General features: G+C 40.5%; 1 protein-coding gene across 1 annotated transcript; it reads right to left on the bottom strand.

The window, feature by feature from the left end:
* Positions 1 to 1,796: 1,796 nt before the first annotated feature.
* On the bottom strand, positions 1,797 to 13,340 carry LOC146376109 (T-box transcription factor TBX5-like). Its single transcript, XM_084947409.1, has 8 exons — positions 13,052 to 13,340; positions 12,691 to 12,785; positions 12,276 to 12,395; positions 10,656 to 10,803; positions 9,116 to 9,268; positions 6,880 to 6,971; positions 5,659 to 5,912; positions 1,797 to 4,060 (listed from the first exon to the last, which is right to left on the bottom strand). Exons 1-8 carry the CDS (start codon positions 13,292 to 13,294, stop codon positions 3,474 to 3,476), a joined length of 1,692 nt encoding a protein of 563 aa, XP_084803535.1. The 5' UTR covers positions 13,295 to 13,340; the 3' UTR covers positions 1,797 to 3,473.
* Between the last annotated feature and the right edge of the window lie 318 nt (positions 13,341 to 13,658).

Below are 13,658 nucleotides of genomic sequence, written 5' to 3'. Positions count from 1 at the left end.
GTGGGAAATGGGCTGATCTAAGCTTGGGATTCCAGAGTAGCAGTTGTTTTGACTAGTGCCATGCTAGTCAGGACGGACTAAGCCTTGTCGCCCTTTACTGCCACAGAGACGGAGCACCGTCAGGCTCACAGAGACGAGCCATAATCAGCTTTACCAATTATGCTCCATCTCAGACCACTTATTCCACACAAAATGACATCACGAATGCTGGACATCACACAAATGCCTCTCGGAGCTCCGCGAGCGACTCCAGTGCACATTTATATTTTCAAACAAATAGTTCAGACTGTAATGAAAAAAGCTTCAAATAAGTCTTTGATGTCTTTTAAAAAAGCATTGCAACAGAAATCGCTGTGCACAGCTGGGCAGCAGCTTTAACATGCGACCCAGCAGTCAGTAACTCTCATGGTTTAGTTGCTATACAAAAATGTAGCTCTGTAGGCCAAATAGGTGACATTTGAAAATGTCAGTCTTTTAACATGTGGTATCTTGATGTGTCTGTGTGTGTGTTGTTTACACTCTATGGCTGTTAGAAAAGACTGTTGGATGAGCAGATTTGGATAAGCAGAAGAAAATTAGTATATGTAGAGGAGAGGGTTATAGCTCTGAGTGCCTGCGTGCATGTGTGTGTGTGTGTGTGTGTGTGTGTGTGTGTGTGTGTGTGTGTGTGTGTGTGTGTGCTGGAGGGGGGGTGATGGGGAGATAATGATAAGCACCACTTAGGCTCTTTGATCACAAAGGTTCATCAATCTACTGTCTAACCAGCTGGTCTGAGAAAGTCCTCCACTGATTAATTAAGGTCCTTTACACACACCACACACACACACAACCTGCGCTTGCTGTGTTTAATATTACCTCAACACTTAACCCAGCGCTTTACTCTTAACTTCCCAGCCATAAAGAGACATCACAGAGCCCCCTCACACTATAAGCAGGCATGAAACTCTCTGATTCTCCTTGTAGCATTGGAGGCCCCAGAGATCCTTTGTCTCTGGAGACGAAAGGGTTAATGAGGAACAGACCCTCTAAAGAGCTGCCTGCTTAGCCTTTGACCTCATGGTGTATGAGAGACAGAGGAAGGAACAAAAGGAACAAAAGGGAAAGGAAAGTTTGAAAACTTCTAACAAACATAAAGTACAATTAAAATACAATGGTTAAAGGCTATTTAAACACTTTTGCAATAAAAGAAAAAAATCAGTTCTGAATTGTCAGGTGTAGCAATATACAAGGTTTTTCTTGTGGAGACACAGGAACATGAGACGGCAGGATGGCAAACGGCAATTTGGAAAGGAGTCTAAGAGAAGTGTGGGGACCACCAACACACCCCCACCTTCCTTTGTCCTCGATCCCAACAGACCCCTCCCTTTTCTGGGCAGCAGGTTGTCAGTGAGGCGGTCCAGCTGGTGGAGACTAGAGATGCCAAACAACCTGTCAGAGATAAGAAGAGGTGGACAAGGTATGTGCAGCTCCCAGACTGCTCTGGAGGTTTGGCTGCTGAGAAGAAGAGTAACAGACACTGGGGTCCATTATGCTTGATAAGACAGCATAGTAAACACTCTTACACTTTAAACAATTCTCTCCAACACTGTTGAATGAGCTTACACTTGTTATCAGATCTTTCAAATTCATACATGCTTCAAAATAGATAAACTGCCCTCCACTTAAAAGAGTTTCCACTCCAGAGGTGCCGAACATACTTTAAATAACCCGCCGGGAATGTTAATCGTTTGTCCTTGCTGTGTTTGCTGCCTAGTCACAAAGAAGAATGCTACAACCAAAGGACTTTCTCTCTAAAATTTATTCAATTTCTGTTTATAAATCCCTTTTTTTGTAATTTCATAGAACAGAAAAGTTTGTTTATCACAAATATTTATCACCACTTGAAGATGGAGGGCAAAACTGGAAACAAACCCTCAAAGAGAAACAATGATCTCCGAACAATACCATCTTATTTCACAAACAACAAACTATTCTTTACAAATCTAGAGTAATAAATACTATTGGCAGGAACAGGGCTAAAAAAAACAAACTAAAAAGAACAATCAATTCTTATTTCAACGTCACGCACACACATTCTCACACACACACAAATCGAATAGATATCAAGGAATGATGAAGATCTTCTCTCTGGATGAATAATTTGTAATGTTAGAGCACCATATCACAAGTTACTGCATGTTAAAACACCTGGGCAGAGATATAAAAAAAAACAGACTGTTAACACATAAACCAGAGGCCTGTACCTATTCTTCACAAAAAGGGCCACACTTCTTGTTTGTTTCTTTTGTTTGCTTGTTTTTCACATTTAGCTACAAGGATGAAAGTGTCCCAAGGACTGCAGGGAAATGTGCGTACCTAACCAAATCTAGCAAGCAATGAAGTAAGGCTGTATGTATGACAGGGACTAATTCAGACTTAAAACAGGAGTTGGTGTATCAACATTTACAGCTCTGTGTTTCTTTGTGATTGCTGAGCAATCCTCACGTGTCAAGGATCACCACTGGACTCATGAATAATTCACAAACAAACAAAAATGGGCCCAACGCACGCAAGTATAACACGCGCTGCACTCCTGATCCAACTGGTCAGCTAAGGATAAAAGAAAGCCATGCGCTCATTGGCGTGTTCCGAGTGAGCAGAGCAAGCTGATTGGTCAGGCTAGGGTGACTGAGAGGACAACGGTGACAGCTGTGTGACGCTGAGTTGTGCATTTACCCAGAATGCAGTGGAAACAGTGTTTACAGGTCTTTGGGCCTGTAGCGCGGTCTAAACAAACTGTTTATCTCGATGGTGCAGTGCCTGCAGCTACCACTGCCTGTCTCATTGGAAATGAACTCATAGCATTCTTGAGCTGAGCTGACATAGGCTTTACATATACACAGGCTCACACGCTCACTCGGACAACTCATGCCTTTTCTCCTTCACCGAGACTGAGCATAGAGCTGCGCTTTGAACACTAAAGAGGAAAAATGTCTCCCTTAGGCTCTGCTGTGAGAGCTTTTGGTCAGTAAATGTCACTGCCTGTCTAACAGTGGGTCACAATTTAAATCCTTCACAATACCAAAAAAAAAGTGGGAGTCACTGAGAGGAGAACAAGTCTAGTGCTCACAGCGCAAACATTTGAATCACACCAGTCTTTGAGTTACGCAAAGACAACAAAACACAAACTTTGATTTTCACTTTGCAGTTAGAAGGAGCTTTTCTTTTGTGAACATCTGGAGCATCATTGTTGTCCAGGTCCTGTCCTCAACAATCTACTACTCCTTCCAGCAGAGGGGAGAAACATGACTAACAGATGAGACCGCTTCACACAGCACAAGATCACACTTTTCACAATTATATTACAAAATTAATATCATATTTAGTCCATATGTAGTGCAGCTTCTTTCAGAAGAGCGAAAAGAAGACTCTTTAAATTTGGGACTTGGAATCTCTGTCCACTCATCAGTCTTTAGATATATCCTCTGGTTTAGTTAGGAGGCTGCACTCCATTCTGGCACTCCACACCGGATGTGTGTGTGCGTCTCTAGTGTGTGGTAGAGAGGAGGAGACAGATTGGGCGTGTATCGGGGATATTCTCTGAGAGGAGAGCCGAGCTGCCTGCTGGGAATGTTTTGGGAGCTCTGAGATGGAGGTGCGGAGTTCTGTCTCTGGTAGGGATCGTGGGTGATGTGTTCTCCGAGTGGCGGAGAGGTCTGGTGGGCTATAGCGCTGAGTCGAGAACCCCGAGGACTGGAGCTGTAGGGTGGATGAGGGGTGTAAGGCGGGTAGGGCTCCAATGGGGTCATGGCGGTCGGGATGGGGCAGGGGTATGACCAGGATGCACAGCTGAGTTCATCCATTCTGGGCTCCGATCCGGCAAACATGCAGGCCTGACGCTGTCCCATGTCAGAGCTGTAAGGAGAGTCAGTGAGCCCCAGGGCTGGGTTGTTGGATAGACCGGGTGGAGGAGGGGGATAGGAGGAGGGGTGATAGTACGATTCCCCTTCACTTGGTGAACTACCAATGAAGGGTTTCTTGTATGAAAGCTGGTGGTTTTCCGAGGAGCAGTTTTCCTCCACTACAGAAAGACAGAGAAAGAAAAATATTGGTTTTCCATTTGAAGTTGAAGATAAATGAGAGCTGCGAGAGTTCCAGCTTTCAATTTATAACTTCCCATTTACTGCAGTTTAAGTAGCTGAGATACAAAAAAAAATGTACACATGAAGTTTCAAATTTCAAAGTAGGCCTGTCTATAACTCTTTTCAATACTTTCAAATTTTGGCAATGCTGTTTGTAGAAAAAAAAACCCTTGAAATAAACATCAAAGCACCAGAACTGCACCCAGATCAATGGGGGATCTATGTAAAATGTTAAAGATAACAGAATGCCATCATTTGTGAATCATTTAATCATTATATTTAATTACAAATAACACAATGCCAACATGTCAAATGGTGAAACTAAGAAATTTTATTTCATTAATTTTTTAATGCACGTTTTTGGATTTGATCCCATTTTCAGGCTGTAAGACTTGAAGTTGAAGAATAAGACTTTAATTACAAAATAAGACTTCTGTTTCTTAATTAAGAAAAACTGCAAACAATTTAGCTAATTCATCATACGCTATACAAATAAAGGTAATAAAATGTTCAGAGAATTCAGAGAAATCTCTGTAAATAAAAAACAAAGCCAAAGACCAATACTGAGCTTTGGTGCCCTAAAATAGACAACATTCTGCTGTAGAAAGGACTCCGTGGGCTCAGGAAGCCATCACCAGTGAACACATTTCACCACTAATGTCGCAATTTTAAACTTTCCCATGAAAAAAAGAAGAACACTTACAGTTCATAGACATTTATACTCAGGCCCTCCATGATGTGACATGTGTAACATCTGTAAAGACTCCATTAATGCCGAACAATAAATACAAGTTATTGAGCAGCATATGCTGCCATTCAGGGAAGTACTGGCTTATTTCAGCAGTACAATAGCAAACAATGTCAAATGTTGCCAAGTACGAGTCAGCTGATAAACTGGCCAGCGTCCAGACCAGACCTATCACCTACTCCAAGACTTTGGTGCATTATGGAATAGAAAATACAACAATGCAGGGCAGTGTAACATAATAAACATGTCTTTTCTGAAACAAGTGGTTGCCATCACTTGCCAATGAGCACATTTTTTTTTCAAAATCACTCGAGGTTTCGCAGCTTCAACATTTTTCAATTAAATATAGGCAAATTATTTAATAATAATAATAATAATAATAATAATAATAATAATAATAATAATAATAATAATAATAATAATAATAACACTCTCCTTGTCAAGCAGAGTGTAGAATAATAGTTTAATATAAACTTCACTACATCACCCATGCACTGGTAGATGAACGTCTTTGTTGTTGGTTAGTTAAATGTACTAATTTACTAACTAATTACTAATTAGTTAGTAATTATCTATCTATTTATCTATCTATATATATGTATATAGATAGATAAATATATTCTCATGAATGCTTTTGAAAACAAGCTGGAAACTGGAAGGATGATGGTGCATCCTTGAATGCTCATTCAAAAAGACAAAACTTTATATTAAATAAAACTCTGTATTCCCTTTGTCTTCATTGTTATATGATTTACTTAAACCTGGTGTGAACACACGATTTCCTCTGACCTTTTCTCTTGGTGCAGTGGTACACCTGCTGCTGTTGGCCAGACTGCAGGTGTGGATGAGGCAGGGTGTAATGCGTGGGTGGAGCACTCAGTAGCTCCTGAGGGCTGCTACCATTCAAGCCATTCTCACAGCTATAAGGAGACCCAACAGCCTCGGGGGAGCCCCGCAAACCGCGACCCTCCCCACTGAAGGGACTCCCAGAAGAACAGGCTCTCTGACGGACAGTACTACGAGGGACCACTGGGTAATCCTTGCTGTAACAGAGAGGAAAACAAGATTACAGCATGGGGTAACAGTTTATCTCAGATGTTGTAACAAGCACAGGAAAGCAGCACAAGCCTTCTGTTCTCAAATGTGCAAATCTGTGCATGTATTATTATATTCTTATTATTAAATTCTGCTTGGTTGAATTCTTGAATTCTTGTTTTTTGCCCCTTTTCCTTCAAGTCTATTTAGATATTCTCCATCCTTTCAGCTCTGATCTCTTTCTGTGCACACTGCCCTCTTGGTGAACTCAGTGATGTGCGGGAGACAGCGGGCCACAGTGCCCTGACTCCCACTGAGACAGTAACACACTCGTGCATGCATACACACACACACACACACATACACAGTGCTGTTGTGAGATAATTCAACGTTCTAAAAATAAACATTCATCCCTGTCACTTCACATAGAATCTCCTCTCCTCTCCCCTCCTCTCCTCTCCAATAAAGCAGGGGTTCTGTATATAATGTTGCTCTCCCACCCTCTGTCTCCCCCCTTGTCTTTCCTCAACCTCCCTTCAGTGACAGCCTATCCCATTGGCTTGCAAAAACCTCTAAACTGCCTGCCACAACACCACTCAAATGGAGATTAGTTCAGCACGCAACCCGACACAATATAGGCCTGTCAGCTGATCAGTGGTGACAGCCTAAATAGACCAGCAGCAACATGATATCATGGACTTATCAATGCAGCAAAGAAAATGATGCTGGGTGTGCGTTTGTGTTTGTGCTGCATGTTCAGGGCGGGGTTTCAGGGTAAGATCAACCTTCAGGTGACAATGGCTGACATCTCTTTATACCACTTGGCTCCACTCACAGACACACTTGTGTCTTAGACCATATGTACCCCATCATATCAACCTCCCCCTCCCAGCTGACGGAGGTCGAGAAAGAAGAATAGCAATTGTGTCTTATAAAAGCTCACAAGCACACACACATCAACGAAACTGTACTCACCCTTGTAACTTTGCCATGCGATGCAGCTCATTGTCGTCGCTGCCTCTGAATCCCTTAGCAAAAGGATTATTTTCTATCTTCAGCTGTGTAATCTGAGGACAAAGCAGAGCAATATTTTACTTGCACAGGTCTGCAGGCCCAAAGGCATGCTCTGTTTTTTTTGGGTTTTTTTCCATTGACTAAACCAATGGTTTACTATTATTCGGAGGCCCTCCAAGTGTTAAAAGGAGGACTGCTGGAGCTCTGCATGGCCAACATTCCTCAGCCGCTTACGTTTCTAACGGAGCGAACAGTGTTCTCGCCAGCTGACACAGAATAAACTGTTTACCCAAACAGTCGCCAGGTTTAAGGATTTCAGGCCAAAGCTTTTAGAGGTCCAAAGCTTCGAGCTTTGATGTTAAAGCTTCAAACTTCTCCCAGTTATGTCATGGAGGTAAATCTTTGCGGTTTTTGAGGGATTTCATTTGGTCAAAGTCCAAGACCATCACACAAGAGGCGAGCCGGCTGAAGATCTGACACGAGCTCAGGTCCAAACAAACTTTGAAGTGCTGAAAATACTGATAACCCACACCAAACTGCTGGCTAAAGAGCTCTGATTTCTATTTAGCACCACATTAGTGTCTTACATATTACTTATTTATACTGCTTGTGTTAACTATAGCTACCATGTAACTATAAAGCTTTTTAGTAATCATATGTTTCACCAAAAGAATTGAAAAAATTAATACAATCTCTAATAATAATAATAATAATAATAATAATAAGAAGAAGAAGAAGAAGAAGAAGAAGAAGAAGAAAAAGAGCTGTAATAATTCTTCTGGACATTTTTATCACTGTAATATATCATATTATTATTATTATTGTAGCACTGTAAGTGTAAAAGTGTAAGTGCAAAAGTGTAAGTGTAAAAGTCATACAAATACAGTCTTACTCTTACTAGATATATATATATATATATATATATTTGAGAAATATATTTATTTATATATGAACTTATACATAGACTTTGTGATAAAATGTATTGTAAGCAAGAATTATACTGTACTTATAATTACATACTTGTATTAAATATAATAATTTAACAATTATTACCATTTTATTATTATGAAGTACATGTATTACCTATAGTATTTTATGCAAACTTGACACTATAATGATAATAATTATAGCTAAAGTTGAAATACATTGCAGTATATCTATGTACAGAAAACAATGCAATGCAAATTGGTTATAAGCTCAAAATGCCTTCTGATGGATTAAATCATTATTATTGGGGGTTTTTTAACCTCAACTTTAATTATATAATAAATAAAATGAAGAATGTCACATTAAAGCTACAAAGATTTTTGCTTCTGTTTTGTCTACCAAAACATTTTTCTTACAATTTATAATTTCTAAAAGAAAATCAAAAGACAAACTATAGAAATATAAATTGTGACAGAAAACTTTCTTAGCTGTAACTATTTAAGTTACAGTTATTTGTTATGAAAATTAAACGTGATGAAAATGAAGCCATCGCATGTGAACGTATTCAGCAACGAGGCTCAAAGCTTCAGCAATCTGTGTTTCTAATAGATGCCGAGGAAACTAGCTCAGCTCAGATTAAAGGAAAGAAACAGGTCATTAGAGGCTGACACTCACACGAGCTCGAGCATACAAACGCACACACACACACAGAGAAAGGGAGAAACTTAATGTTTACATGTTTACAAATACTAAGCTATGACGCATAAACAAAGAGCATGCTAATTGGCTTTTTGGATACAAAATAAAGACAGTAATACAAACAGTGTGTGTGTGTGTGTGTGTGTGTGTGTGTGTGCGCCTGTGTGTGTGAGAGCCTTTGTGTGTGTGAGAAAGAAATTTGACTATAACTACTGACCAAAAGGCCAAAAAATATGCATGTATCTGTCACTGATGTGACAGTAGAGCAGCTCTTACGTGCAAATATTAGACTATAAAATCCATTTCCATTATTGTTTGAATAACTGTAACATACTGTAGCTCAGCCAGTGAAATCACTCTACACTTTATATTCACATCAACAATTGTTAAACTGTATAAACATCATTAAAGGGTTCTTATACCATTATAAGGACTTCTAATGCATCTGTGTTACTTAGAGTACCCCTACTGTACTCATATACATTGTGAAACTTCCAGTACTTGCTACAGCATTTGCAGTTGGCTTCCCATGTTTAACAGTGCTTCGTAGTGTGCTCTGCATTAGGCTTACCTTGTGGTTCTGATAGGACGTCACAGCGATGAAGGCAGTCTCGGGGAAGATGTGAGTGCAGAAAGCTGTGTTTTTGGAACCAAAGCCATTGTTCTCATCTGCCTTGACAATATGGAGACGAGGCTGGTATTTGTGCATAGAGTTGAGTATTATCTACATGGGGGAGATATTATGTAGGTGAGACTGACAGGCCTGTCATGTTTCCAGAAAATCACTAGCAGATGCTTGGATCTAGACTTTAGAATACAGGTGGCGATTAATCCCATGTAAAGGTACTTTGATTTCCAGAATCCTTGGCTGACATAAATGTTTAAAACAGAGATTACCTGTGAGTAGGATCAAAGTGAATGTCAGCAGTAAAAACAATAAAGGATCTTTGTTTATACAGTTACAATCCGAGACTAATTTTCTCACAGTAATGTGAACCCTGCAAGTGTTTTGGTTTTTTTCATCTGCATTGGTTAGAAAAATCGCAAAAATTATTCATGAAGGTCATGTTGTCCTATAAAGTAAAGAAAAAAGGAAATAAATATACATAAAAGAAACTCCATTTTAAATCAACATATTAATCTTTGTTTATTAATCTGGTATGACATTTAAAGCCTTTTGAATAAATTGTACGCACCCGAGCAACCATCTGGTATAATGCAGAATTTAAAAAATGTCTTCAGCACTCACTGATCGTCAACAAACTATTTCCGCTATGTCTAATTAGACTTTCTGATTCATTCCCGTTAATATTGTTAAAGACTTTAAGCTTTAGTTTGGACATACTGGTAACTTTAAACTATTAAAAACTGTGAATTCTGCGCACGGTCTAAACTATTTCCCACGACACTGACAACTCCACAAGTGGTTCTTGGCTGGATGGCGGCCCTCTCTGCGCGCATTTGGGCAAGACCACGTTTGTTTACGCAGGGGGCTCTCGGTTTAACTGCAAAGTTGCAGATTATCTCTAAATTAACAAGTATAAAAATATTACAGTTGTGTCCTTTTTTTCGTCTTTTTTCCCTTTTTTCTGCGTGCGCATGCACTGGAACCAAGAGGCGCGCGCAGAACGATAGCCTATCATCTGCTCTCACGCGCCTGTAACCGTATGTGTCTCATCTCAAGTGTGCAGTGTGAGCTGTGCGGCTCTCGCGGTGATTTGTGTTGTGTTGTGATGTCGGGTGAGTTATACCCCGAGGAGTGAGCTTCACGGGCTCCTCGGGTTTTGCCTGCCTGCTGACCGAGACCGTGTTGGCTGACCGGACCTGTGCTGTACTTTGTATAGTCGTTTTTCTTACACTGAAAACACCTCTCAGGTTTAATTATTTAAAATGCGTATAAAGGCTATTTAGTTTGGCCCGCAGGCCACCTTCATTAGGACAGCTGATGGTTTGTATGCTTATTATGAGTAAAAATAATGGAACTAAATTCAAAGGGCAAACTTTTTTTTATTGTATCAAACAGAGAAGAGCGTGTGTTCTTGTTCTGTCTGTGACAGACACAGAAACAAAGCAAACAAGCAAAAAAAATACTGTTAAGCAGACAGACTCACGTGTCCAAAGGGGTCCAGGTGGTTGTTGGTGAGTTTGAGTTTCTGGAAAGAGACAAGCTGGCGGCTCCAGTGCGCCCCTGTGGCGGGAGAGTCCGGATGGACGTAGAGCCTACCGGGCATCGCGGGCTCTGCCTTCCCCGTTATCGACCTTTATGACCAAGGAAACGCGGTGGATCAGAAAATGCTCTGACACTGACACACACACACACACGGTCCCAGTGGTTTTCGTGGTGTAGCAGGCCAGCGCTGCCGCCGGCTGCAGAAGGCCTGGTTGGTTCTTTAATTAGACAAACTATGTTTTGCTGGAGCTTACGCAGACACCCACATCTGGACCTTAACTCGGTTAACCCAAATGAACCGTTTCCTCCTAAACTGCTCTAGCGCGTATCCCGTTTTTGTCTATTTCCAGGCAAAAGTCTGAAATCGTTAACATAACCTGTATTTTTTAATAATTAAGAAAAATAACAATAAAGGTCTACCATCTTTATTACTCATTATTTTCCTAATTTCCTTGTAGTCACTGAGAAACAGACAGAGAAAACATCTGCACATTTTATAATGTGTTACACTTGTACAGATGAGTTTTCCCCCCACATACTTTGGATACTTTGCACAGCATAAACGAGTCGATATGTATTTTCCCAAACAACTAGGGCGCATGTGCGTGGAAACTACCAATAGTGCCATGGACATTCAGCTCCTAAAGTATTAAGAATTGATTCCGCGGTGTCAGAAGTGATTTAGGCTTCTGTTTAACCTGGGAGTCTGTGATGTGTGAACTTTTCATCATTTGTGGAAAGTATTGTGCATCCTCCTACACCGGAAGACAAAAATATTTCTACAAACTCCCAGGACAAGGTGAAACAAAGCCCTACGGACCAGCAACGACTTACAGGCTACCGTGTAAACACCGAGCTCCTCCAGTAACTTTACTCTCTGAGCTGGGACTTTGTGTCAGGTAATCCACAGACCCCTTGTGTCTTTGTAATAACCAAATGATGCTCTGAAGGGGCAGATATCTCGCTGCAGAGTCAGTTGTCCGTCGGATTTCCCTTCAGCAGCAACACACACACACACAAACAGCTGAATTGGAGATTTTAATCCGGTCTGCGCCGTCTGTCCGCCCCGTGAACCCGTCATATTCTGATGTAACCGGCGGGCAGAAACGGGGGGAAACACGGGGAACTAGGCCATCCCAGTCTGCAAGAAGGACCCGACCTTTACAGAGTGCACAAGCGTGGGTGGAGTGGAGGGTATAAACCCACAACAACAAGGTTTACCCAGAGTTAAGTTCAGAGGTTTCTTGATATAAGGTTCATAAGCAAAGAGGGGGAAGGAGATGGCGGAATCTGAGATCTGGAAATGGAAATTTTGATTTATTTATTTTTTTCGGAAAGCTATTATTGTATTTATTCATTTATTTTAAATAGCTGTATATTTGTTATCATCCTCTTTCTGTTTTACCATACACTTAAAACATTTATATATTCAGATATGTTTTTGGTGGGGAAGCTGACCTATACCCCGAACACACTGCCATACAACGTTCACTACCATACTAACATGACTTTGAATGTCCTGTAAGCGTGTGTACCGTGTTTTAGACATGTTCCTACGAACCATTTGTTGTCTGCGAATTTGTAGCGATGGTCATCTCCGGGAATGATGTCCATCAGGAGAATGTACTTGGTTTTCGGGTTGAGTCCTGTGACCTTCACTTTATAACTGGGGAACATCCTCCTTCAGGGAGCACATCCAGAAAAAACAAATAAAAACAGCGACATATATGATTAAATATTGATTTTTTTTTTTAAATGAATAAAATAAAAAATAAAATGATTCCTTTAGGGATTTGGTTTCCTTTAGAAAATTTCCCTGCTGAGGCCCGGTGGCACCCGCGTACTGTATTTTGTCCCGTTAGGTTTATGTTTTGATCAAAAGTGTGACATTAAAAATAATTTGCATTGTTTTCAAGCGGGACAACACGAACCACCAATAAAAATTACTTTGTGTTAAAGTCATTCGACAGTTTTACCTTCCAGCCTTGGTGATGATCATTTCCGTTCCTACTTCATCAAACTTGGTCCAAAGTTCCCTATCATGAAGGAAAACTTTGATTCCCTCCATCCCCTGTACAAAAATATAATGAGTGCACGAGTTAAAGTTTAAACTCTAGTTATATTTAAATAATTATTTAGTAATTAATAGGCATTATAAGCCAAATCCGTGGCAAATTAAACCAACAGCAATGACAAAGTTTTGTTTACTTTTTTCTGCATCCAGAATATGACTGGACGAGCAGCTATTGTTTGTTTGGTAAAAAAAAAACAACAACATTGAATTAATTTTTTAAAGTAAATTTAAATTAAAATCCAGAGTAAGCTACAGGTTGGTACCTGCTGACTGGACGCGCTCTGCGGTGAAGCTGGTGAGTTCAGGGTGAAGCTGGGATTTTCCTGTTTGGTCTCTTTTGGGGAATCCATACAGTCCGAGTCAGGGGGCTCTGCAAGGCCGTACTGGTCCCCTCCGTTTGCCATGTCCCACTGATGCACACACACACACACACACACACACACACACACACACACACACACACACACACACACACACACACACACACACACCAGACATTCGCCCATTTTACTGGTTTATCTGATCAAATTCTATGCGCTGTTTGACACTCTGGATGCCAATTGGGTAACCTCAAAGTCAGCACCTATACGAATAATATTTCTAAATAATAATAAATTATATATGGGGACAAAACGGTCTTTTGTTAGAGGGAGCGCAAAGAGGCCACAATTTGAGTTTGTGGTGAAAACCCCCCACAAAGAACTCCTGGCCTTGTTTCCCTAAAAAGACCAATCACTCACAATAGATTACAATAGCTCACATAGAGTTACAATAGACTAACTCATCCAATCACCTAATTACAGACTTACACTTGAAATGAGATTAAACGTGCAGCTTGATCTTGAGCATTGTTTTCGAAGAAGGCTCAGA

Source organism: Perissodus microlepis, chromosome 12, assembly GCF_051167445.1.
Source record: "Perissodus microlepis isolate ML-2025 ecotype Zambia chromosome 12, ASM5116744v1, whole genome shotgun sequence".
In the NCBI taxonomy this organism is placed as follows: Eukaryota; Metazoa; Chordata; class Actinopteri; order Cichliformes; family Cichlidae; genus Perissodus; species Perissodus microlepis.
This window is presented reverse-complemented; position numbering and strand designations above follow the sequence as displayed.